This window comes from Hydractinia symbiolongicarpus, chromosome 14, assembly GCF_029227915.1.
Source record: "Hydractinia symbiolongicarpus strain clone_291-10 chromosome 14, HSymV2.1, whole genome shotgun sequence".
NCBI lineage: Eukaryota > Metazoa > Cnidaria > Hydrozoa > Anthoathecata > Hydractiniidae > Hydractinia > Hydractinia symbiolongicarpus.
Genome location: NC_079888.1, coordinates 5,869,943 through 5,895,685, shown reverse-complemented (window position 1 = coordinate 5,895,685; position 25,743 = coordinate 5,869,943). Strand labels below are relative to the sequence as shown.

The 25,743-nt window shown below is 33.1% G+C and overlaps 3 protein-coding genes across 3 annotated transcripts; 1 reads left to right on the top strand and 2 right to left on the bottom strand.

Annotated features, from left to right (window-relative positions):
* Positions 1-3,067: 3,067 nt before the first annotated feature.
* On the top strand, positions 3,068-14,276 carry LOC130625617 (6-phosphofructo-2-kinase/fructose-2,6-bisphosphatase 4-like). The gene is made up of 18 exons (XM_057440717.1): positions 3,068-3,357; positions 4,921-5,028; positions 5,504-5,603; positions 5,909-5,972; positions 6,440-6,514; positions 6,586-6,642; positions 7,092-7,213; positions 7,775-7,836; positions 8,374-8,447; positions 9,071-9,142; positions 9,359-9,412; positions 9,750-9,845; positions 9,974-10,078; positions 10,377-10,460; positions 11,413-11,521; positions 12,352-12,416; positions 12,528-12,583; positions 12,958-14,276. The coding sequence occupies exons 1-18, from the start codon at positions 3,345-3,347 to the stop codon at positions 13,043-13,045; spliced, it is 1,404 nt and encodes a 467-aa protein (XP_057296700.1). The 5' UTR covers positions 3,068-3,344; the 3' UTR covers positions 13,046-14,276.
* Positions 14,277-14,923: 647 nt separating this feature from the next.
* On the bottom strand, positions 14,924-24,394 carry LOC130625744 (uncharacterized). The gene is made up of 5 exons (XM_057440847.1): positions 24,371-24,394; positions 19,388-19,594; positions 19,066-19,091; positions 18,567-18,699; positions 14,924-17,413 (listed from the first exon to the last, which is right to left on the bottom strand). The coding sequence occupies exons 2-5, from the start codon at positions 19,568-19,570 to the stop codon at positions 17,324-17,326; spliced, it is 432 nt and encodes a 143-aa protein (XP_057296830.1). The 5' UTR covers positions 19,571-19,594; positions 24,371-24,394; the 3' UTR covers positions 14,924-17,323.
* LOC130625745 (uncharacterized) lies at positions 22,497-23,285 on the bottom strand (the record flags this gene model as incomplete). Its single annotated transcript, XM_057440848.1, has 1 exon — positions 22,497-23,285. A coding segment is annotated over one exon (774 nt), but the record flags the coding sequence as incomplete, so codon positions are not given.
* Positions 24,395-25,743: the final 1,349 nt, after the last annotated feature.

Genomic DNA, 25,743 nt, shown 5'->3' with positions numbered 1-25,743 from the left:
CTCAAGCACCTTACCTTAGGATCCTAATTCGCGTGGACTTAATTAGCGTATTTTAAATTTACACTGCGCTTGTATGAAATCAACGCGGTTAGGGAGAGGTGTAGAGTAAAACAACAATTCTCGCTTTAAAAATTCTTTCTCCTGAAACAAAAGGATTAAACTCAACTCCCAGCATCTTTTACTGCGCGAACCACCCGGGTGACAAAACTCACCCTTCTTTACCGCAGGCGACAAGCACCCATTCCTGATTCTTCCGTAATTCTATCTCATTTCTAAACATAAAATGTACGCGATCGAAACGAAAAATAGTGATTTCTGCAAACTGATTTGTTGATAAACTTCCGTTCCGTACCAAACTAAAAGTCAAAATCATTGCAAGTTTTGTTGTGAACAGAATTGAATTTAATTTCGTATGTATGGCCAAGGCCGGTCACATGTCAATTAGTTCTTGAACCGTACACGTTAAAACTGTTTGATTACCTATTTACCTAGCTGTTTTCTTTTGAATAGTTTATAATGTTGTTGTTAATAACAGTGTAATTTTTTAATGATACCCTTAACCTTTGAGGGTTAGTGACTGTAGCACTGGGGTCTAAGGATATGTTTCCCCATAGAATGGGGTTTTTCGCATCCGGCTTAGCCACGATTTCGGAAACATTTCGATTGTAAATTAGTGGTTGTAGTCGAAGTTCTTTGAGTCTTCCCTGTCGCAAAAATAAGAAAATAAATAGGGGTTATTTTCGGTTGAGCGCAGCGAATTAGAAAATAAACGGAAAATTATCAAAACTAAAGATTAATTACCAATCAAATTTAGGTAATTTTCTTGTTCTGTTCCATTCCGCTTTGCTGTTGAGTGAAAATCCAGCTGGTTGTGTGTGTGCGTGATTTGAAACTCTTTAGGGAACGTATACTTTGGACCTAATCATGCGAAACGCATTTCGCATTGATGTTCTTTATGGCTGAATGCAAAGAAGTCCAATTTCTTAAATGAAACCAGGGAAAACATGCGGCTTCGCTATTGTTGCGCTTACACGGCTCGTTTGTAACATCTGTTGCAACAAAACCAGTTCATTTTGTAAAAGCTGCCTCGTTTTTGTAATAAAGCCCCTTATTGGTGAGTGGACACTTAAGTCAGCGTTTTGGTAATTTGAATGTTGCAATCAAGGTTCTATTAAATATCTTGCTTGCCATTGAAAAAAATAAATCGATGTTGAAATCCTGTTCTGGCGAATATCTTCGTTTTTACTGAAGAAAAAGAATCGATTTTGAAATCATGTTCTGGGGAATGTCTTCGTTTTTACTGAAGAAAATGAATTGATGTTGAAATCATGTTCTGGCGAATATCTTGCTTGTCATTGAAGAAAATGAATTGATGTTGAAATCCTGTTCTGTCGAATATCTTCGTTTTTTACCGAAGAAAAAGAATCGATTTTAAAATCATGTTCTGGCGAATATCTTGCTTGTCATTGAAGAAAATGAATCGATGTTCTGGCGAAGATCTTGGCCGTCACTGAAGAAAAAGAAATGAAGGGTGAATAATAATAATAATAATAATGGTATATTTCGGGCATATCTATATATTACAATGGCTCTTCATCCCTAATTAAAAACAGCTATTTATAATAAAAATTAAAGAAAATTTTAAAAAGCGTAATATATATTTCAGTATGATAATTAATCAACTAAAATTTGACTCGAAAGAAGAAAAATTCTTTGTGTTAGTTTGTGCGACACGTGAATATCGAAAAGCGTGGACTCCGAGATTGGAATACACACGTATAAGCAACATTATTAATCCTTTTAAACCGCGGCATTGCATCAAAAAAATAAAAACAGTAAATGCCGACACTTGCCTAGCTCTCCCCAGACTTTAAATTATTCCTTCAATGGGGTAAACTAAAAGCCATTGCGTATGTGTCGATATTTTTAAGGAACCTATTTGAATGCTTTATCACCATTCGGACAGCTTATAACGTATTTTCCTGTTTAAGTCGTATTTGCCTTAGTTATATATGAGACAAACTTCTAAAGCACTAAGGCCATTACGTTTCTAAAAAACTAACCTGGTCCCAAGATCTTCTCTTTTCTTCTTATAGCGAGAACCATCAGTGAAAAAAACAATTGTGCATGTAATGCAAAAAAAATAGCAAAGGCGCTATTCTCGTGGTAATCCCTTACATGTTTCCGTTTTTTGAACATTTGACTTTGCGGTTATCATATGTTCGGTTTTTTGTTAATAATCCAATAACATTGGTGATATTGGTTGTTAAGTTGTAGATACTAGCTAAATTGCGAGATCGTCAGTTGATTACTACCGTCATCAGAATTTTCAGCCCTGTCCGGGTATGGACTAATCAATAATTCCTCGTGGTAGCGGGCCATGCTTTAACAAGCATTCTCTATTAGCTAGGAGTATCAAATGTTGTAAAGTAGGTAAATGTTACTCACCATTTCCGTTGCTAGCGTCAAATTCGCTTGAACTGAAGAGATCGTTAGTCTGCATGATGAAATATTTATTTGATTCAATAAAAATAAAAAACGTTATTTTGAATAGTGTTGCTACGTTCTTGTTTCTGTTGTAAGAGGTCGTTTTATGCCAATTCTCAGCCATCGACAGAAAAGACATGTATTTTTTATGTAGTGATTGAGAGTATATTATGAAGGCATTATGCAGTATTATGCGATACTAAGTTTGTTATGGCCTATGGACAAAAAAATATGCATTTGTTGTAGCGATAGAGAGGATGTCGGATAATGAGGGTTCGTCTGTGTCGGGTCCATTTGGTTGGAGTACTCTCAATAAACGTCTGTCGGACTTTTTATGTCGATATGAAGGGGTGCTTTTTATGTTGTACGTCGTGTGTCGGGACCACTTAGCCCGGTGCTAAATGAAGTCTTTGACAAACAATTTTTTCCCAGAGTTTCTTTTTCGCTTTCTGATATATGACCTGCACGGTTATCAGACAGAAAGAAAAAGAGGAAGGGATTTTCGGAGAAACATTAAAAAGGCTTGATGATAAGACACAAGGATGTCTTCTACTTGCTCCTGTCATCTTTTTTAACATCATACATTTTATATTGAAAACTATTGTATTCGTGTATTCGTAGGCGAAATATTTTTCTTCTATTAGCCGTAGCGCTGGCGGATTTTAATCAAAGAACCCCTGGGGTTGGCGAGATGCTTCTTAAACAGGCCCGGTGAACACAGGCCTTTACTGTGCTTGATGTACCAGACAAGCGTAAGGGAGCTGTTTTCATCAGGTCCGCATAAACAACACAGCAAAAAGACGACTGTCTGACGGTCCATATATCAGACAGTCTGTGTTCTTTCATTTTTGCCTGGGATGGCCCACTTAAGTAAGTGTTTATTTTGAGTATTGCTTTACAGTAGATACTCAATCAATCCTTCTCGTATTAATAAGACCCACTTTCTCTAGGCAATAAATCTAAAAGTTTTTCTGACAAAATATCTCCCCCCACAATCATATCCCCCACACCAACACTGGTTTCAGACTGCAAATTAGACCTGCTTATTATATTTTTGTCTTTTTGTGACTGTTAGCCTATTAATGTACACTGCCCTTTTACTCATGCTATTTGGTGACCTTCACATGTGTTGTTATTTTTAGGAGAAAGCAAAAATGACAGTCAGGGTAAACACTTAATTAGGCGACGGTAGGCTAATTAGGGCATACCACCTATTTAGGCGACTCATTGTAGCCTAGTTAGGCCATATGTAACCTAGTTAAGTCATTACAATATTTAATGGCTTGTCACACATTCCTAAGAAAAAATCGCAAAAACTCTTTGTTCAGAATGGATAGTCTACGCGACCATAATTCCAAAGTTATCACTCATGCCTAGATATGTTCGCGCAAGTAAGAAACATGTTAAAATGAAATATATAACCTAATTAGGTTACGTGTCACCTATTTAGGTGACGATAGTAAAATACACAATAATTTAATGAAGATATTCTTTTACAAAACACAAAAAATAATTTTTTTTTGGAGAGGGATGTGGTAACAAATACTTGGTTTGTTTTGTAACGTTTCTTTTTGATTCACGTCCTGTTTTAACAACGCTAAAATCTTTGTCAAACGATACGACGTTTTCTTCTGCCATATTTTTTTCCTGTGGTGTGCATGGCTGAAATCCATTATTTAAAACAACAAATATTGCTACACAAGGTTTGGGCCATAAGTTGTCAATGCGCGATGCAAATAAGACGATAATTGGTCAAAATTGTCTGCAAAGTGGACAGATTTGATTCATTGTAGTCTGAAACGCAATGATTTCAACATATTTACAACAGAAAGTTTTCGTTCGCCTAATTAGACTATGAGTAGCGTAGTTAAACTACATCACGTTGTCTAACTAAACAACTAGCATAATTAGGTCATGCTGCCTAATTAGGTGTTTACCCTGACTGAATAAGTGGCATATTTGTGTTTATCAACAAAAATTATATAAGATAGAAAATTTTGAATACTATACAGTTAATAGAACAGGATTTATTGTAATTTAAAGTTTTTAAATTTTATAAGAGTATGACTGTTACTTATTAGTCTAAAACGTAAAAAAATTGCCGTAAAATAAATTTTGATGCTGAATTTAAGTTTGTTGGTTATATTTGTTGAAAATGATCAAAAAATTCAAGTATAAATGTCAATGCTATAAATTCTGAATTAAGTATTAATAAATTTAAATTTTAGGAACTTAATTAGGAGAGGTGACATGAGAACACAGCACAGTCATATTATTAAAAAGTGTTGTTACCACAGCTGCTGCTTGTCATTCAATTAATTTTGAGCAATCTAATGTATATTATCTACTATATGCATGAAAACTCAGGACTTACATTGATATTAAGAGACTTCTGTATTTATCATCCCATACTAGGCAAAATTTATTCTTTAGCAAATGCACCAATATGCTTTGTTATGGTTGGACTACCTGCTCGAGGTAAAACTTTCATGTCAAAAAAATTAACAAGATATCTGAATTGGATTGGTGTTAACACTAAAGGTATGTAATGTAAACAATACAATATGTGCTAGTGAAACAAAGGTGAATGTTCTTTTTGTCACTGTCAATGAAGTCACACCTACTTTTTCAAACAACATTTTTACTTGCTTTAATCCAATACATTAACTTGATCATATAATATATATTAAATAAAGGCAACAAATATACAAACTTGTATTCTATTATTAATATAACATTTCTTTTTTTCAGTTTTCACTAGTTTACATTCTCAGATCTTTTAATCTTAACTGTGCTAAAAATATGCTAAGAATATATAATCAGGATGATTTGTCCCAAAAGTTAAGAATATTAATGTTAAATTAAAAACACTATTCTGATAAAAAAAATGTGTAAAACATGCAAAATTTGTTACTTGCAAAAACAGTACCCCTGCATATAGGTATGTTTAAGATTGCATTTTTCAAGACTTTAAATTATAAAGGCTTTTTTAGATTTATCTTTTTCCTTTGCATAGTTTTTAATGCTGGTGAATATCGACGAAAAATATATGGCACTGTCAACTGTAAACATGATTTCTTTAATCCTGCAAATGCAAGTGGTCATGAAGCTCGAATGTAAGTAATTATTTTTTTTCTCACTACCATTTTTTACACCTTGGTCTAAGTATAAAACAATTTTTATTTTTATTAAAAACTGCAGCTGTTGTGCAATTGTGGTATTATTTATTTATTGGTTGCACAGCACAAGGTTGTATTGCTTTGTTGTGCAACATGTGTTTCTAATTAAGTCATAACTTTGACTGATGTACAACTGTTGTGCGACTGTTTTATAAAATGTTGCTGAACGATTATTATGTTAATTGAAACTACTGACCTACTGGAATCTTATTTCTTGTACATGATTTATATTTTATCTTTAGGAAGTGTGTTGATTTAGCTTTAGATGACATGCAGGAATTTCTTCAAAATGGTGGCCAAGTTTCTGTACGTGTTTATATTGTAATTTTTCTAAGATGATATCTATAATATCTATACATTGGTTTTGTTTGAAATTTAAAAAGACTTACTTAACGAAAGTCCAGCATTATTTCACACCCGATGATCCCTTATATATGTTGCCTTTCAGCATTTACAAAATTTAAGAACCAAAAACGGTTTGTATGGTTTGGACAAAAGGCAAAAATTATTAGCTCATTTTCATGCAATATAATTTTAAAGTTAGCCCTTGAAGCTATTAAAGAAGATTGTAACTAATTTAAAATTTGATTTGTGTTATGCCAAAATGATCTTCAAATTACAAGAATTACATTAGCACTTGAATTGTGAGCTAAAAAATTGTCAAAATGATACAATAAAGAGGTAACAATGCTTATATGACAGTGCTTAATCTTATTTTGAAACTTTTACCTAAAATAATTGCAGTTTTTACTTATTCATAATCCTTTTCATAGATACTTGATGCAACAAATACAACATTAGACAGACGTAAATATGTCCATGAACGTTGTGCAAAAGTCGGAATCAAAGTAAGCCTAGTGGAAAATTTATTTTCTTGCTTGTTGCATAAAAAAAATTCATGTTATGTTTCATGTTTTAGACGTTTTTTGTTGAATCCATCTGTGATGATACTGAGGTTATATATCAAAATATTTTAGTAAGTATTCATTTTATTTCGATGTTGATTACTTTGAAAACAACTGGAGAGCTGATTTGATTTTCTCAGAAGAGAACAGACTGTGAACAATACCAAGGGTTTTGTTAAAAAGAAAATATGCTATAATTGAAGGTTTGAGTGCATATGAATGAAGAAAGCTTTTTAATAAGAGGGACTTCTGGAAAAACAAATTTCAAATTCATCAGAAAACATGGGCAATGTCACAGGCAATGAGCTAGATAGATAATCATCTTTATTCTCTTACCACATATTAAACTTGCAACATCCTTGGACAGTAGGTGAGAACGTTATCATTTGTTCTAACTCATGTTCATTTAAGAGAGGGACATCATCATACTTAAAAAATACTTGATTCTCTTTATAAAATCTTGATTTTATCCAGGTTTGTTGTGATTTAATTTATTTAGATATTTTACTTTTTTATTCAGGAAGTAAAACTTTCATCACCAGATTACAAAGATGTGTCAGACGATGAAGCTGTACGTGATTTTATAGCTCGTATTCGTCATTATCAAGACTTGTATGAAACCATAGATTTTGAACAGGAAAGGTTGGTTCACGAAGTTTGACTTTATACAGTGGAATGCTGCTAAAACTGACGATATTTAAAGCAGAATGCTCTGTAAGACAAAGAGTGGTATTTGGACTGGATAGATCTCACGATAAACTCTAATAAAAAAGTCTTTATAAAGCAGACACTCAATAAGGCAGACAATTTTTTGCACTAAATGAAATTTCTCATTTTTAACGTTCCTTATAAAGCGGATATTATCAAAAATAAAATGACAACCAAAAGATATTCATCAATATTGTTACAACTTTTTTACATTTACATTATCAAAACTTTTTTTATGTGTTTTTTTTTGCCCATTCGACAGCTTTTCAACACCAATAAAACAGTCATTGAACCTAGAATACTAAATCTTTCATAGACTATTTAGATAGAATAATGCTTTATACCCAAATACATATTCTTTTGCTTTACAATCCTCGTAAAGCAAAGATTTAAAAATCCTTTTCAGTCAAAATTTGCCTTGAGTATCTAAATACAAATAATAATCACTTATACATTGTTTTGTTGTTGTTCAATAATTTATTATCTTTTTCTTAGCCATTTATCATTTATTAAACTAATCAATGTTGGTCAGAAGTTTTTAGTCAATCTCATTTCAGGTATTTTGTTTACAACCTTTTTAGTATTTTTAGCTTGAAGAGGACAACCTACTTCTTTAAACAACTTTTTAAAAGCACCTCTGTTGCTGACACTTTTTAGACACAAAAAGCAATTTTTGAGTGTCATCATTTTAGCAAGATTAGGTAAATTCTCTTCCGAAAGATAGTCTAACTGTATGAAGGTCTATCTACTATATGAAGGCTTATCTATCAGAAGATTGCTAAGAAATCAGTTACTTATTTTCTCAAAAATGCAAATGAATGTATTAGTTATTTTCATTTGTCAATAAGTTGCTCCATGGACAATGTTTTTTGACAAGATTACATTGATATTAGATTGGTATGTATTGTTCATGGAGTTTTTTTATTGTATTAATTTTTATGATTAGAATAAAAGGTTGCGATTTTTTCCAAATGTGCGAAACTTGCAAAAATATAACTTAACCTTCACTCTTTACAAGTTGGTTACCGTTAAAAATAATATTTTACCCGCTATTCACTTTTAATATTTTTGACAATTTCACTTTGTATTTCTAGGTTATCTACAGACGAGAGCTGTGTATTTTTTAATGAACATTCATATCACACCACGTTCTATATATTTAACTAGGGTGAGTGAACACACGTTCAAGAGCATAACGACAAGTAAATAAGAATTGCAGGGAAAAATCACTTCTTTCAATAAAAACGTTCAGGAAGTCTAGTTGATTTTTTGCGATAAATACTGTAATTACCGTCATGTAATTTATTATGTTAAGTTCTAACGAACCGGCAAGATACAATCTAGATTTGTTGTTAGTTTGTGTGTTAAAGAGGAAGAGCATCGATAATTTAGGTGTTCTAGGGTGTTAAATCTTTTTCTAAAAATGTTTAAGTAAATTTTAAAAATTCGTTATCCCGTGAGTCAGAGCGACCAGCATTTGTGACAAAGTGATACGTATCTAGATAGCTAGGTTCTAGACAGCCAGTTAAATATTCAAACATAAGAAAACAAAAAAGTTTACAAATTTTTTTTAGATATAAACCAAACAATTATATGGTCAGTTGCAAATAGAAATCAAAAAAAAAAAGATGCAGAAAGTTTTGAACTGCTGCCTTCTACTATAACTTACATAATTAACATTGGGATAGTTTTGTGTAAGGGCACAAACATTTGTAGCTACCTAAATTAAGTTCAGTAAGTTAAGAATTTTTCCCGCATCATGAAACCTCGTTTATTTAAACTATTTTCCAGCATGGAGAAAGTATGTTAAACTTACAAGGTCGTATTGGAGGAGATTCTAATTTATCACCACGTGGTGTGCAGGTATTGTGTGTTTAACTTGGTTAGTTAGCAATTGCTTTTGTATGTGTGCGTGCGTGATATCTGATATGTTTTAAAAAAGGGAAAACAATGAAAATAACTTTTTCAAGTTAAATTTGCTTAATTCAGTTTAAAATGGTAGAAGATATACTGAATGTGTTGTGTTTTTATTATACTTGTTTGTTAACTTTTCACTGTTTTCTTTTTCACTATTTTTAGTATAGTGAAAAGTTAAAGGAATTTATCCAGTCACAAACCATTCCAGGTCTAAAGGTAGTTGCTTTGCTTATACAAATATATTGATTGACTGTAATATATTACTTATTATAAACAAGTACAAAGCTGTCATAGTCTCCCTAAGAAGGTACTGACTGTGTTAAGCAGATACAAAGTTTGTGTTAAAAATGGGGAAGGGGTAATTAGAACTCCTAATAATTCACTTCTAAACTGCAAATGACCTGCATAGTTAAAACACGTTGCTTGTGGCGTGAGAAAAGGAGAAAAGACAAAAATTTTAATGCTAATATGATAATCGATCTTTTTCCAAAACTTGTATGCTATTTGGATTTGCTAACTTGTGTTAATCAGTCATCTTTTGTTGTTGTTCAAGGTATGGACAAGTACGCTTAAGCGAACGATAGAGACTGCCTCTACAATAGATGCAACGTTCAAGGAACAGTGGTCCGCTCTGGATGAGTTAGATGCTGTGAGTTTATACATGTATATGTGGTGTTGAAGTAGTAAACATTTGACGCCAGAACTTTTTTGTGTAACGATGCCTCTCCCTTTCTTATTTTCTTCGGTTGATGTTAATCTTGTTTGTGTTCTTCCAAGGGAACTTGTGATAATATGACGTATGAAGAAATTCAGGAAGAGTTTCCAGAAGAGTTTGCAAGAAGAGATCAAGACAAATATCATTACCGTTATCCAAGGGGAGAAGTGAGCATTCCTTTGTGTTTGAGTTGTTGTTTTACTGAGCCTTTGGACATGTATGTCTCCAGATTAATTAACATAAATTTTCGTTGTTGTAATAAACTTTGCCCTTATTTCACGATATTCAGTTTGAGTCTTTTTTTCTGATGTGGTGAGTGTGTTGTTTACTGGTGTGGCGACAGTAAATCCACGTAGCACTATTTAATTTTATTACATATATTTTTGTCATATAACAAATGAACAAATAGTTTTGTCTTCAAACAAATTTATTTGTTGTGAACTTAATTTTAAATTTAAATTTTAGTCCTATGAAGACTTAGTGACTCGGTTAGAACCTGTTATCATGGAGTTAGAACGACAACACAACGTGTTAGCAGTGTGCCATCAGGTAGGTTAAAAATATATTTTTTATTATTTTGTGTAACAATGCATCTAACTAGAACGATACTACGGTCTTAAATCATAAATTTTTGAAAAATGGCAGTTTTTTGGCCATTGCTCAGAATAGCAAAACAACATCGCCTGCTTCTGCTTTGGGAGATGTGTGGGGCCAGTGAGGAGCATTGAAAATGAAAAATGAACCTAAAAAATCTAACCAAATAGCCTAAGTCCACTGTGAACATTGACAAGTGCACTTTGAAAGTTAAAAGTGCGTGGGTATAATATTGAAACGTCTTTAATTATTGCTGGTCTTCGAAATCAAGAATGTATTCCAATAATATTTTAAACATTGTTGTGGTTCAGATTCTGAATTCTTACATACAGTCAGCTATGTATACAACGGTATTAGTGCATATGCTATCTATACAACAATGTAGAACCCGACAATTTGTAAATGGAATGAGACAAACACCACTGGTAATACACCTCTCTGATTGACTTGAATAATAAGAGCTTTCGCACGTCAGTTTTATCTCTTTATTACGTCTGTCTCTTTGTTTAAGAGAAAAAAAGTCGTGCTATGCAATGCAATATTTAAAAGGAGGGCAAACCCAGGGATTTATTAACCGCAACTGACTATACATGTTATAATACTGACCGTCTGTCTGTCCGTCCGTCTGTCTCTCTCTGTCTTTGTCTATCTCGGTCGGTAAACTAAAAAGGTAGCTAGTTTTTTTTAACATCTGGTATTGATCACCAAGGAAGCAGCTTATGCGTGTATGATTCCTTTTATCGATTCGCTTTTTTAATTATGTTTACTGGTGTCCCCTAATTAAAAGTGTTAGAATAAGTTCATTCCGTGAAAAAGAAATTTTTGGTATCTTAGTACTGTCTGTCTGTTTTTTCCATCTTTTATTATTTACCTGTTTTACTGTTACTTATTTCAGATTTCTTTTTAGGCCGTGATGCGTTGTTTGCTGTCGTATTTTCTTGATACGAAGTCTAAAGACATGCCATATTTAAAAGTTCCTCTGCATACTGTGTATAAGTTAACTCCTATCGCATACGGTAAGTACAAGCAGAGATGGTGTAGTGGTAGCGCATTCGACTTCTAATCATAAGGTTTCAGGTTCGAGTCCTAACTCTGGCAAACTTTAAATATAGTGCTGTCAGCTTATTTGGAGCCTTCTACTGACCACTAACCGGTTTGTGTGGCAGGCACGCAAGTTGGAGCAATGCTATACGTATCTCTGGCGGAATTGTAAGGCATTTTTCACAAACTCTACTCAACTAATTACATTAGGAAAAATAAGAACTTTTGAAGCTTTTTCCGCAATTTACTGTTCTTATAAAAAACCTTTATGTTTAAATCTCGTAAGTCTAACATTTAATAAAAGCAAATCAAATTAGATCTTCAAAAAGTCAAACTATCAAAACAAAAATTTGCACTGAAAAAATGGTGAAGAACGAACAAACCTATTTTTTTAATTCGTTTTTACAACGTTTTGTCTTTTAGCCATGTTTGCTGCATGCATAGTCCTTTCCAACTAAAACCTTAAAAAATTCATTCATGCTACCACTTTTGGAAACATTCGTTGCTATGTTATAAATATATTATTTTTATATTATATTTTTGACATACTAAAACTTACCAACTCCAGTTGCAGCTTATGTTCCCATAGAATGTTTTTGAATGTCATTAAGCACACGAAAAAAGAAGGAGTAAAATTACTTTTAATAGCTGGTTAAACAAGACCATGTAAAGATGACATTTATGAGAAAATTCAAAAAGCTAAGTTTAAAAATTTTCATAAACTCTTTAAAGTTCGGCAACCGCTACATGTTAAAGTGTTTAAAAATACTTTTTTCTCAGATATTTGTTGTTATACTTTTTATAGGTTGTCGTGTGGAGACATTTAAACTCGATGTCCCATGTGTAGATACTCATCGCCAAAAACCAGAAGTGAGTTTTTTTTTTCAATCACCTTTTACAATTACGTATTATTTTATCCAATATAAAATTTCTGATGGATTCTTTTAAAAATTTAGTCATGAACAAGCACAATTTTTTTAGGATGTCAGCCTAAACAGGGAAACGAAGAGTGCATTAAGCACTGTTCCAGACCACGAGTAAGTGTATTATCTATACACTGCTTTCATTGTGCTTGAAACACCGAAACAGTTAGTGACAGGGTGCTTGTTTGACTCAATAAAGTATTGGATATTAACCAGAGGTTATTTCTGCTTCATTATTATCTCATCGTCCCTGTTTCTGCATCTTCGGTATAAGTGCAACACAAAAAAAGTATAAACTGTTTAGTTGTATTTGGTAGACAGGGCTCTTAAGTATGTTCTTTTACAATTCTACCAAGTTGTACATACGTTTTCAGTAAAATTACTTAGCAAACAGTCAGCAAATCCATTTTCAACCAAAAGCTTACAAGATAATACCTTTTTCTTCACTTCTTTTTCGTATTAAAACTTTTGTTCCTTTTTTTAATCAGAGTTGGCGATTATAATATGGATTGGCGCCGTACGTCACCTAATAAACCATCACGGCACGAATCACCGACGCACGACGTAACATTGTGAAGTCGTCAACATATGGATTGAAGAATTGATTTAATAGGATATATAAAATATGACCAGTTTTCTTTACTTCAGTGCAAAGGTATGATGGGTAGTCTCGCCTTGCCCTAACCTATTTGTATGGTATTGCGTTTGGATAATGGTATAAGTGACGCAAAATTGTGAGAAATAACTTGTTTTTAATTTAGTATATTGGAATAATACTTATAAAGATAGCTAGATTGTAATTTTTTTGAATTATAACACGATATTTATACTCTTCACACACTTTTTGTAAAATGTAAGTTTGTCATAGTGTAGAAGTGCTAAAATGGAGATAAGAACTCTCACCCGTAGTGCTCATTTTATAACACCAGCTGTACGACAAATGTTGCGAAACCGATGTAGAAATGTCTCGTTATTGGCAAGATATTTCATCTTTTTGCGCTCGTTGTTGTGCAGTCTAAGTCACGTGTCGATCGATACACAATGATTAAGAACAAGTTTGTTGTGAACAAACAAAAACGTATAGTTTGGTCGGTTTATAGTGTAGAAATGCTGCAGCTTAGTTGGGAGAATAACGATAGTGTAAAAAATTAACCAATCCACCATATCCAATTATAACAACAATTTTGTAACCAAATAAATAATGCAAAATTTGCTGCTCTAGGTGCACCTATTTTCATATTATGTTTTTTATGCAATTTTAATATTTATTTTTTTCATCAGTATGCAATGTATGAACTTATACAAAAATCTGTCATTCAAATTATCCCCTGACTGATGTTGTGTCCCTGACGACGAGTTCTAAACTTCACATTGTTAGTACTGTTTTTTTGAGGATTTGCGTTAAATTTATGCGCGCGGAACCTCACAAAATATACTTTTTTTTAAGAAATTTGTTGACCCCTTCTATTACAGACCTAAAATAAAGATACACCCACTTCAATTTATTAACACCCTCCCCCACTTGAAGAAAATTACCAACCTTCCTTACAAAGTCACCAAGAGTAGAATAATATTTGTGCTGCGCGTCTCGATTTTATTTTATTTTTGATTGTAATAAAAAACTGCAAATTGGGAGAGATAATAGCTAACATTTAATGTTAGGAATTTGCGCCAGTTGCGCCAAATTTTGAAAAATTTGCGTAAATTTTATTTTTCGCAGTTGACTAATACAAGTAAAAGTGGAATGTTTTTTGAAGATTGAATTTTTACATTCCAAACATGCAGACTTTTTTCAAGATTACCACTCTTTTCACAGACTCTGAATTTTCACTAAAATATTCAACATTTTTTCTGAGAAAATGACGGCATTTTTTTAAAAAATGTTTAAGATTTAAGGAATTTAATTTACGAATCTTTCAGGAGTCCAAAAACTCGCGAAATTTTTTGAATAAATTTTATAAATCAACAAATATTAATCTGAAATTAAACAGTTTTGGCGAGATAAACTTTCGCGATTCGTGATTATGAACTTATTTTTAATGTTCTTATATCTTATAAAAGTGGCCTATATTTCTTATGATAGAAAAGTGTTTTTTAACGATGTAATTTTCTTCCTAATGGTATGTAAAAACTTTCATTTACAAATTCATCGCCAAAATCACAAAACAAATCAAACACATTTTAGGCATGTCTTCTTCGGCTTCGTCAGTAATTCGGTTAAGCCATACATACATTTGAAACATCATCGCTTTTGTTTATTTCTAAGTTTATTTTAATCTCGTTTTCAGCGCCAGCTGTCTCTTTTTTACCAGGAGGGAGAGTCAAGAAATAACTCTTAAACCAGCAATTTTTTTTTAAATTTTAGTGGATAAACTTTCGCGAATCGACAATTTAGAAAGTTTGTACTGAATAAACTTTCGCGAATGGCCATTTTTAAAAGTTTCGCGGGACAAAGTTTCGCGAAAAGGGCCAAAAAACGCATAGAATGCAGAGAATATTTAAGAGATCTTAAAGGCGATGCCAATGAATGAAGAACAATTATTGAACTTTACAGAAAGTTTGAGTGAGCACCAAGGTTTTTTTATCCATTGATTTATCCAACGGACAAAATATTTACTTCATGCTCAACATATAAAAGCAACGAAAGCTCCTTCTTTGAAAATAACACGAAAACTCTTGCTAATAAAATAGTTTCCCACATTATAACAATTCAAACCATCCGGTCCTGAGTGCGTTAGTGGCATTTTAATACTGCGTTACAAAACTACGGGTACGAGGAATTTGGTTTAAAACCATGTGACGTCAGCAGGTTTAAAATCCCAGCACCTGTTGTCTCTTTTTATATCAGGACGGCGACGCTAACGTTAAGACATAAAAAAGAGAAAAAGGCGCTGGGAATGAGGTTGTTACTGACAAAATCTTGAAAAATCCGATACATTTTTATAAAGATTGGGAAAAACGGATTTACCAGGCGGCAAAACGTAGCCAAAACATCAATTGAAAGGACAGGTAGACATCTTATAAAAAGTTTATGGTCATCTAAAATCAGAGGATTGAAGTAGGGTGAAATTAAAGGTCATTACTTTCTATCATTATATTTTACTTGTGAAGTTGACAAAATAAATAGTACGTTTTAAATTAAAAATAAAGATTATAAACAGAAAGAAAATTTGAACAAATATAAAATATACATGATATTGTCAACAGAAAAAAATTCTGTAAGAGGAAAAATTAGTCGAAAATAGCTGCATTGTGTGGATTTGATATATCAAGTCAATATCATTGTTTTTCTTTTTAAAAGACGGTTAATCCAGACAGTTCAAATTTTTTTGTACGTTTTCCAGAGTTTCAGAGTAAAAATTTGTTGAGGTGTAGTTTAAGTACTTTCAGAAGATTTATAATTCTAATTTTACAAAAATAAAACGTAGACCAAAAAATTGTGAACGTTACAGTTTCAAGATATAAGTAATCCTACCATTATGAAGGCTTGTGTTGCTACCAAAAAAATAATCCACAACCAGCAGTCACCCCACCCACCCATGTCCCACACAGACACCCCTTATCTCAACCCGAACAACATAACTTATACTGTCTCATTCCTTGGATTTAGTTTCCGAAAGTTTAAGGTCCATCTATAAGTTGTGAAAATTTTAACAGAATTTAATGTACAGCTATATATAATATATGATTCTTAAAAATTCGAGCACTGGAATCTCTTCTGTATGATCAACTGAACAAGTCAGATGAGGCCAGGTTTCTGACCTATTGATTTCGTTAAGGAAAGGTATTTTAAGTAGACCAGACGACCAATATTCGAATATAAAAAACCTATATAATCAGATATGAAGCGCAAGAAATTTATTGAAGAGCTGATGCTCCCCTAAGACTTAATCTCAGGTTGTAACCCTATTCACGTCGGTGTTGGTAAATCAGGCATAATTTTATGTTCGTGTTGACGCTTAAACGACTCCTAAAAAAATGTAAATAAATGCGCCATTTTACCTATTACATAATGGCTTTTATTTGTGGCAAATAACTTTGAAAATAACAAAATAGGTAGCAGGGGAGTGTTTTTACTCCTCCATTACCTCCCCCTACGTCCTTAAATCTGTCATTGAGTCCCTCAGACCACAACCTGAATAGGGTTACTAGTTCAAACAATTCTAAGTTTACTATAAGCAAATATAAATGTGACGATGTACAGTGCATAGTGTTTAAAACATGCACCATGGCTTTCTCTCGAGTTCAGGTTGTCATTAATAATATTTACCACTATAATGCATTAAATTTAAAAATATATATATCTTATTTGGAGGACTACAAAACAACTACAACAAAAATAAAAACAACAACAACGAAAATAATAACAACAACAACGGCAGCAACAACAAAGAAAAAGACAACAACAACAACAACAACAATAATAATATCTTGGAAGTAAAGATTGCAAAAGAAAAAAATGCGAAATTAATCTCTGCAAATTTGTAGAATAAAATTTCGCATTTTTTAAACAAGGACGGCCACAACCTTTTATTTCGCGTTTTATCATTTCCAGCTCGTTTTCATTTACCTGTAAATTTAATGTAAAATTCACTTCCGACCAAGAATATAGGGAAAACGATGGTTATTTACTTTTTCGTAATCTTCAATCCCGCAACTTCAGTGAAGAAGTGCACATCTGCAATGGTTCGACATTTTACACGATTCTAGGAGTCTGTTTCACAAACTTTAATTTCGCAACTTTCGCAACTGGAATAAAAAAGGGCACATCTGCAATGCTTTATTCCGAATTTTACACGATTCTAGAGGTTACAAACTTTAACTTCGCACACAATAACTAAAACTAACAAACATTTAAACGGACACACTGTTCTTGTGTTGATGTGAAAAATAATTACTATCGATTTCAAGTGTACCATTGGAAGAGGGTAAAGGTGGTTCATCCTAAAATAAAAATAAAAAAACATTTAACTTATGAAATTTGAATTTGACAAACATAGGAGATACTTGATTAATCTGGACATTTCGCGAAATTAAAATCATCGCGAAAGTTGGGGAATTAACTTTCGCGGCTGAATTTTTTGAGAAAGTTTTGCGGAAATAAACATTCTCGGTTCAGTAACTTAGGAGGTTTTTTGCGGGAAGAAACTTTAACGGGATAAATTATGCTAAAAAAACGGGATAAATTATGCTAAAAAAAGTTTCATTTTTCGCGTTCTTTACTAAGTTTTCTAAATTCTGATTGGTTAAAGAGTCTTTGCGATTAAATTAAACATGGCGCCGTTAAGTCAAATATAATTAATCATAACAGTCAAAAAATATATAATTTGGTGGAATATCCACTGCACGATTTGTAACACACGAAAAATCATATATATGATTAATCCTCCAATGTATTATAGCCCTTAAGTAATATCGATTTACTTTCTTATTTTATGACTTTTATTTTTTCCCTATTATGAGAAGATGATAGGGAAAAGTTCGAGATTTTTGGCATGTTGTTAAATCTGGTTGGAAAAGTTTTGAAAAATCAAGAATACTTCTAACTTAGATTTTTAAAAAAAATGTCCTGTGATTTAAATTACTTGTCCTTGACATTTTGGGATAAATTAAACGAACTAATGACTATTTTAAGTGTCATAGTCACCATTTCTCCTTGAATTCAATAGAAGAGGTCAATTACCACCTTACTCCCCCCCCCCCTAAAAAGGAGATCCAAAATACCTCTTAAAATAGGGTAGATAGATGTGCATATTTTATCTAGCTAGCCTCACAAATATCGAGGGATGTACCCTTTCTATTATTTCCAGGAGTGGCCATAGCTTTGATGGAGAGTCCTAGAGTATTTAATGTTCATTTCGAACTACGCAGACCCAAAAGTTTCGCACTCTGCCAGACAACTCACATATACATCCAATGGCCCACATAGTGTGCCTTCTTCCCAATTTCCTTCACATGTCTTGGTTTAACCTGGGCTATGGTAACATTCACTTACCCATATTGAATCGCTGTGAAGAAGGTTATGTTGTTAAACCTAAACTTTTCTAATAAAATAAATTGTACAAAAAAAATTCGATCACAAAACTAACTGACTTACACCGTGATCAGCTACCACACATAACATATCTACACTGCTTGAGTCTGCGGTATATAGAAGACCATCTATAACTTCTGCTTCACTCTGATCGTACGCATAATACGGTGTTAAGTCTCTTTCCAATTGCCGTTTCCTATAGACAAAGAGAGACAATTGAAGACACAAAAATAATTATTGAAGTGCTGATTTAAAACCGAAACAAAATAAACTGGTGCAAAACTGTTGAATGGATGCACATTTTCACTGAACAGGGTGTGAGCATTGGTTGCTTTTAAACATAAAAAATGTGTACCTTGGTGCCAAAGAAATTATAGGATATATCCAAATTATCATTTGTAGTGTATTTTTGAAGAGCTGATTTCAAATTTTCTTTCTTGTCTTAAGTAAACATCACTTAAAATAGAAGCCTAATGACCATAACTGTAAAATTCTGTAATACACTTGAAATTAACTTTCTTGCACAATTTATCTTACAGAAGGAAAAGTAACAAGCAAGTACCTTCTGTACCATTTGCAACAACAAACCTAAATATAAAATACCATTAAAATATTTAGAACTCACTATTCTGTACACAACTTGTTTAAGCTGATATTTTGTTGCTGGTGTATCGATTTTCTTGCTGGCAATGAAACAACTAACTTATGGAGGTAAAATGTTCAGTATAAATTTTGATTTTGTTATTCTTGTGTTCTTATGCAGTGACAGATATATGGACTGTTTTTGCTCTATAATGGTGGCGACCATTAGCGATATTGAGAAAGAAATTAAAACATAAAAAATGTGTTAAAATGTCATCCAATGTATTCTAATAAAAACTTACCAAAAACAAAACAAGTATAATAAAAACAACTATTCCAATGGATAATCCTACACCAAGAATTAAATCTTGCTCTTTCTTGTCATTGTGGCTTATACGTGTTGTTGTGGTGATTTCTGTCGTCACAGTCGTTGTTGGATACACTGATGTAGTACTTGAATTACTTTCATTCCTCCCTTTAAACATTGTGTTTTACTTTCATGGTTAATTCTATAATAATAAAAATAATGGGCTGGATTTAACAAGCAATCGATAGCATATGCGCAGTAGAGTGTTAGCCAGTTCTCCGAGAGGCTGTCCGTTTAATTCTGCATTAAGCCATCTAGTAGGCAGAGATTTAAAAGGTTTTTGTAGCTCAAATGGGAGCCTCGAACACTGTAGAAACCCCTTTGCAATCCTGCCTGAAATACTTCTCAAGTGTCATAAAAAGTATAACTATTTCATTCATGTTATAATTAAATCCAAACATATAAACCATTTAGCTACAAAGGCAAATTTTAAGTTGCTTTAAAATCTAAACTATACATAAACAAAATAACATGTTTGATAAAACTATATATACTTTGACATTAAAACACTGTTATTACAACACCTAAATTAACTAATTCCACAAACAATTTTTACAATCTACTAACTTTATTATCTATATAATAATACGCCAGTTCCGTGTGTCTGTAACAGGCAAAGTGGATATGTTCATTTTCCTTTAATCTTACCGAAATTTTCTTTGAAGTAACCAAAAAATGCATGTCTAATATGCTAAATTTTCTGACGTTACGGCGCGAGGTCAATAACACTACTTTAACGTCAATATCCTATATTAAATTAATGAAGCCGTTACAGTGCACTTAAAATTTTGAGGCCAAATAACTTGGAAACGAGGTGCTGACGTCAATGATTTTTTACCGCGTGGGTAACTAGGGACCACCTGGGACCAATTTGGGTAAGTTTCCCAAACCTGGGTCCTTGAATCCGTTTCGGAATGGACGGGTTGTTGACGTCATCACAAAACCTTCAAACCCCAATATCTCTGCAACCGTTTGTCAAAAGTTCATGTTCCTATACATTTTCTTGATCAGCATTTCAAGATCTTTACGATGGATGAAACGGGTGTACGAATTTATGAAGAAATTTTTTTGGATTTTTTTAGTAGGGACTTTGATGACGTCAGCAAAATTTTTAAACCCTTATATCTCCTTAGGCGTTTGTCAAAAACATACGATACTATACATTATTTTTATCAGCGTTTCAACCTCTCCACATTACAGACAACGAATGACTAAATTTCACCAATCTTCTTTTTGTATATGCACTGCTGACGTCAGCAAAAAATCTAAAGCAACCTATTTTTCCATTTTTATCCTGCCGCAGTGGATTTTTCCACGGGCTTTATCGACTAGTTATTATTATTTCAACATTATTATTTTATGCACCGAAGGAAACCCACCAAGACGGAGGATCAATAAAAAGACTAAGAAATTATGGTGTCAATGGCCTACCTTTCTACAAACTTGGTTTTTTGAAGACATCATCAACTTGTTCATTTAAAAGCAGGTGGTTTCTAAAGCCGCTCCTCTTTCTTAAATTTTTAAAACGCGATCTAAAAAAGCATTTCTATCACCGCCTTTTGTTCTTAAATTATAAAAAATGCGATCTAACGAAGCTTTTCTATCACCGTTTTTCGTTCTTAAAACTTTAAAACCCGTTCTAAAAAAGCATTTCTATCGCCGCTTTTCGTTCTTAAACTTTCAAAATGCGATATAACGAAGCATTTCTATCGCCGTTCTTTGTTTTTAAATTGTTAAGACGCGATCTAAAAAAGTACTTCCATCGCTGCTTTTTGTTCTTAAATTTTTAAAACACGATGTAAAAACGCATTTCTATCACCACTTTTTATTCTTAAACTTTAAAAAATGCGACCTAACAAAGCTTTTCTATCGCCGTTCTTCGTTCTTAAATTTTTGAAACACAATCTAAAAAAGCATTTCTATCACAGCTTTTCGTTCTTAAACTTTCAAAATGCGATATAATGAAGCATTTCTATCGCCGTTCTTTGTTTTTAAATTTTTAAGACGCGATCTAAAAAAGTACTTCCATTGCTGCTTTTCGTTCTTAAATTTTTAAAACACGATGTAAAAAAGCATTTCTATCAGCACTTTTCATTCTTAAACTTTAAAAAATGCGACCTAACGAAGCTTTTCTATCGCCGTTCTTCGTTCTTAAATTTTTAAAACACAATCTAAAAAAGCATTTCTATTGCTGCTTTTCGTTCTTAAACTTTAAAAATGCAATATAACGAAGCATTTCTATTGCCGTTCTTCGGTTTTCAATTTTTAAACGAGATCTAAAAAAGTATTTTTATTGCCGCTTTTCATTCTTAAATTTTTAAAACGTGATCTAAAAAAGCATTTCTATTGCCGCTTTTTGTTCTGAAGCCTTTAAAACACGATCTAACGAAGCATTTCTGTCGCCGTTCTTTGTTCCTGAATTTTTAAAATGCGATCCAACGAAGGATTTTAATCGCAGCTTTTCGTTCTTAAACTTTGAAATTGCGATATAACGAAGCTTTTTTATCGCCGTTCTTCGTTCTTCAATTTTTAAAACGCGATCTAAAAAAGCATTTCCTTCTAAAAAACCCATACGCATTTAATTATAAAAACTCAAACGAATTTTTTTAAAAAACTCATATACGAATTTAATAAAATCTGTAACAAATTTAAAAAAAACAAAAAACATCCGCTTCTAATTAAAAAAGAATTTTTGTTTTAAGACAAAACTCATACGAAATTAACTCATACGAATTCAATTTAAAACTTATACGAATTTTTTTAAATACTCATACGAATTTAATTTAAAACTCATACGAATTTAGTTTAAAACTCATACAAATTTTATACGATTTTAGAAAACTTTACGAATTTTCTTTTGCCATACAGTAATTAAATACGAATTTAATTACTGTATGGCAAAAGAAAATTCGTATGGCATATACGAATTTTTTTAATACGAATTGCTACAAATTTTGTAGATGACCCCTAAGCTTTCAGGGGAAGACAAAATTTAAAATGCATAAAGAATTTATTTTTGTTGATGAGTGCTAACTCTTGCAAGCCTGCTTATTGACATTTCAGTTTAAAATATTGAGGTTTTCAACATAATCATTTATAAGATTTAGATATATAAGATATATGTGCATCTTATAAGTGATTGTGAGTGTTGTAATTGTTGGTTTTGTAACTGATGGTTTTGTGAGTGTCAGTGTTGTGAGTGTCAGTGTTGTGAGTGTCAGTGTTGCGAGTGTCAGTGTTGTGAGTGTCAGTGTTGTGAGTGTCAGTGTTGTGAGTGTCAGTGTTGTGAGTGTCAGTGTTGTGAGTGTCAGTGTTGCGAGTGTCAGTGTTGCGAGTGTCAGTGTTGTGAGTGTCAGTGTTGTGAGTGTCAGTGTTGTGAGTGTCAGTGTTGTGAGTGTCAGTGTTGTGAGTGTCAGTGTTGTGAGTGTCAGTGTTGTGAGTGTCAGTGTTGTGAGTGTCAGTGTTGTGAGTGTCAGTGTTGCGAGTGTCAGTGTTGTGAGTTTCAGTGTTGTGAGTGTCAGTGTTGTGAGTGTCAGTGTTGTGAGTGTCAGTGTTGTGAGTGTCAGTGTTGTGAGTGTCAGTGTTGTGGGTGTCAGTGTTGCGAGTGTCGGTTTTGCGAGTGTCAGTGTTGTGAGTGTCGGTTTTGCGAGTGTCGGTTTTGCGAGTGTCAGTGTTGTGAGTGTCAGTGTTGTGAGTGTCGGTTTTGCGAGTGTCGGTTTTGCGAGTGTCGGTTTTGCGAGTGTCAGTGTTGTGAGTGTTGGTGTTGTGAGTGTCGGTTTTGCGAGTGTCGGTTTTGCGAGTGTCGGTGTTGTGAGTGTCGGTGTTGTGAGTGTCAGTGTTGTAACTTTCTATGAACTAGATTTTACACCTGGCAAGCTGGGTTTTATATATATATATTGTTAAGTTTTGAGTGGATGAATAATGCGATTTGTTCAAGATTTTAAGAACGTTTCTGTTAAATTAGAAATTACACCTGGCAAGCATACTTTTTTGACATTATCAGATTTATTTTTTTGGTAAAGGGCAGTGTACAATATACAAACAGACAGACATACAAAAGTACCATATTCATATATTTACAGGAAGAATATTTTCTTTATCCAAATTCGAGAAGGTAGGTAGTTTTAACTAGAACTCGAAATAAAAAAAAATTTTTTTTTAATGCTTATAAAAAATTTATATACATAATAAAAGATATCCTTGCTCAGGAAAAACTAAGAATCAATAATATCTCTTCTGATACCTTTCTTTTGCTTCCTTGAGTCCCTCAACTTATCTAGTGGTCCTTATTTAAAACATCAACAAAATTTGAGAATAAACAACACAATTTCTTTAACATGAGATCTGCATAGCTATAGCTAAGTCCATTCTTGATTTTAGCAAGTGCAGTGGTCGCTTACCACACAGAAAACAATAGCAAGAGATATTCTTTTAAACTATAACTGGTTAAACTGACATTATCAGTTCCTATTTTCTGTATCTTTAACCATTTCTGCTGTGAATATCTTCAAGCCGTATATAGTTAGCTAGCTACTTAATTTAAGAACTGCGGAGACTCTCATTTGAAGAAAATCATTTTTTTGGTGTCATTGAAGTCAACTCCCCCCCCCCCTAGTGTTAAAAAAATGCAAGCTAACTAAGCATGAAAAAATTATTTGTAGTATTAAAAGTGCATTGGTCTTATGATAAACATAAAAAAGACTAGGTATTACCTACTACAAGGCAAACAAAGTTTTTGTCAGTTGGCTAGCTAGCCATACCAAATATTACTCGACTCCCCTCCCCTCTTTCTCAAGGAGAAGGCAATAATACTGGGAGTTGGATAAAAGATCTTGTCACTTGGGAAAATCTACAATATCTTATAGCTAAAAGTCAAAGTTATAAGAAAAAAGTAGAATAAAAATAAAAACACACTGACAAAATGGGAAGCTTGCGGTTTCGATTTGTTGGTTTTATCGTCCGTAGTAAAATGTTCTGCAAAGTACATTATGGCAGACAAAAACTGCAAAGGGTTAAGATCCAGTGAGAATGATGCGCACTTTCTAAGAACGCATTAACAGCCGCTGACTGGAGAAAATATTTATTTATTTATTTTTTGCTACATGATATCTTAATTAAATATTATGGCATTTGTAAATACATTTAAAAATTTTAAATTTAAACTTTCACTTGAAATTGTTTATTTGGAAAGAGGTTGAATCGAAGATTTAATTTCAATATCATTTGAAACGCTCTTCACAATTGATCTAGATCCTCTTAAGCACATCGACATACTGCGTATCAAAGCGAATTTTTTCGAATCCAACTAGTTACGGCAGAGTGCTGTAAATTACGTTTACGAGATATCATCTGCGCCAATCGGGAAAAGAATACCTTGCATCCCACCATTAATTGTGAACACCAAAGGCGTAAAACTTTCTTGATCTACTTGCATCATCCGTTTCATTGTATTGACGTTTTTTCTCTTACTCGTTGTTGGCATAACATTGCTTAAGACTTTGGTTAGAGTACCTCTTGGCACTTGGATTAAGCACCCTTACATCGAAAAATGCCATTTGGCCCCGTATTCAAAATCCTCTCGCAGAGACGTCTAAACGAACTTTGTTATTACATTTAGCTGGTTTAGCTGATAACGATTCCCTACTCATTTCCAGTATTGTTGGTTCCACTCCTACATCATTACAAGCTTCCTTTAATGACTGTGCAGTGATATCCGGCGTAAGCTGACAAAACCACCCTTTTTACAAGACATTGAATGTTGAATTGTAAAATTGCAACCACACGCACACATTGCAGGCAAACCAGGAATTGCCCAACCATACCTTAAGCGGATGTTGTCTCAAAATTGTTCTTTATTCAAGACATAATTTGATTCGCTAACTGGAATGACAGTTAACCAAGCATAACTACCAGATTCACAAGATAACTCGTTGGATCTAAGTTTAGCATCACTCAATGCAGTTCGTAAATCATCAAACTTTGTTTTGTGAAACATTTCCTTGCGCATTCGAATTTATTTTCCTGTTTTTATTGTCCTTGTTGGTTACAAAATTGCTGCACTGGTTGATGACATTTTCAGTGAGTTTAGCAGTAACTTCTCTGGAGTCATTATACACCGCTGTGGAGACTTCAGTTAAAATGTTTATTCCCAATCCTCCGAATCTTAAGGGTAGGAATAAAAGCTTGCTTTCAGAAGCCGAACAAACATGTCCACCAGTAATTGCTGGAATAAACTCTGTGCTCAACACCTCTTTGATCGGTTAAAGATAGTTTTCTACGTTCTCTATTGTC

Excerpts from the sequence above, each read along its gene's own strand:
- LOC130625617 (XM_057440717.1), top strand. Across the intron at positions 5,604-5,908 it reads AGTGGTCATGAAGCTCGAAT|GAAGTGTGTTGATTTAGCTT; the intron begins GTAAGTAATTAT and ends TTTTATCTTTAG. Across the intron at positions 9,143-9,358 it reads TATCACCACGTGGTGTGCAG|TATAGTGAAAAGTTAAAGGA; the intron begins GTATTGTGTGTT and ends CACTATTTTTAG.
- LOC130625744 (XM_057440847.1), bottom strand. The coding sequence starts at position 19,570 with ATGTTTAAAGGGAGGAATGAAAGTAATTCAAGTACTACATCAGTGTAT. Across the intron at positions 18,700-19,065 it reads TGTTGCAAATGGTACAGAAG|GAAACGGCAATTGGAAAGAG; the intron begins GTACTTGCTTGT and ends CTTTGTCTATAG. Across the intron at positions 17,414-18,566 it reads GTGTGGTAGCTGATCACGGT|GATGAACCACCTTTACCCTC; the intron begins GTAAGTCAGTTA and ends TTTTTATTTTAG.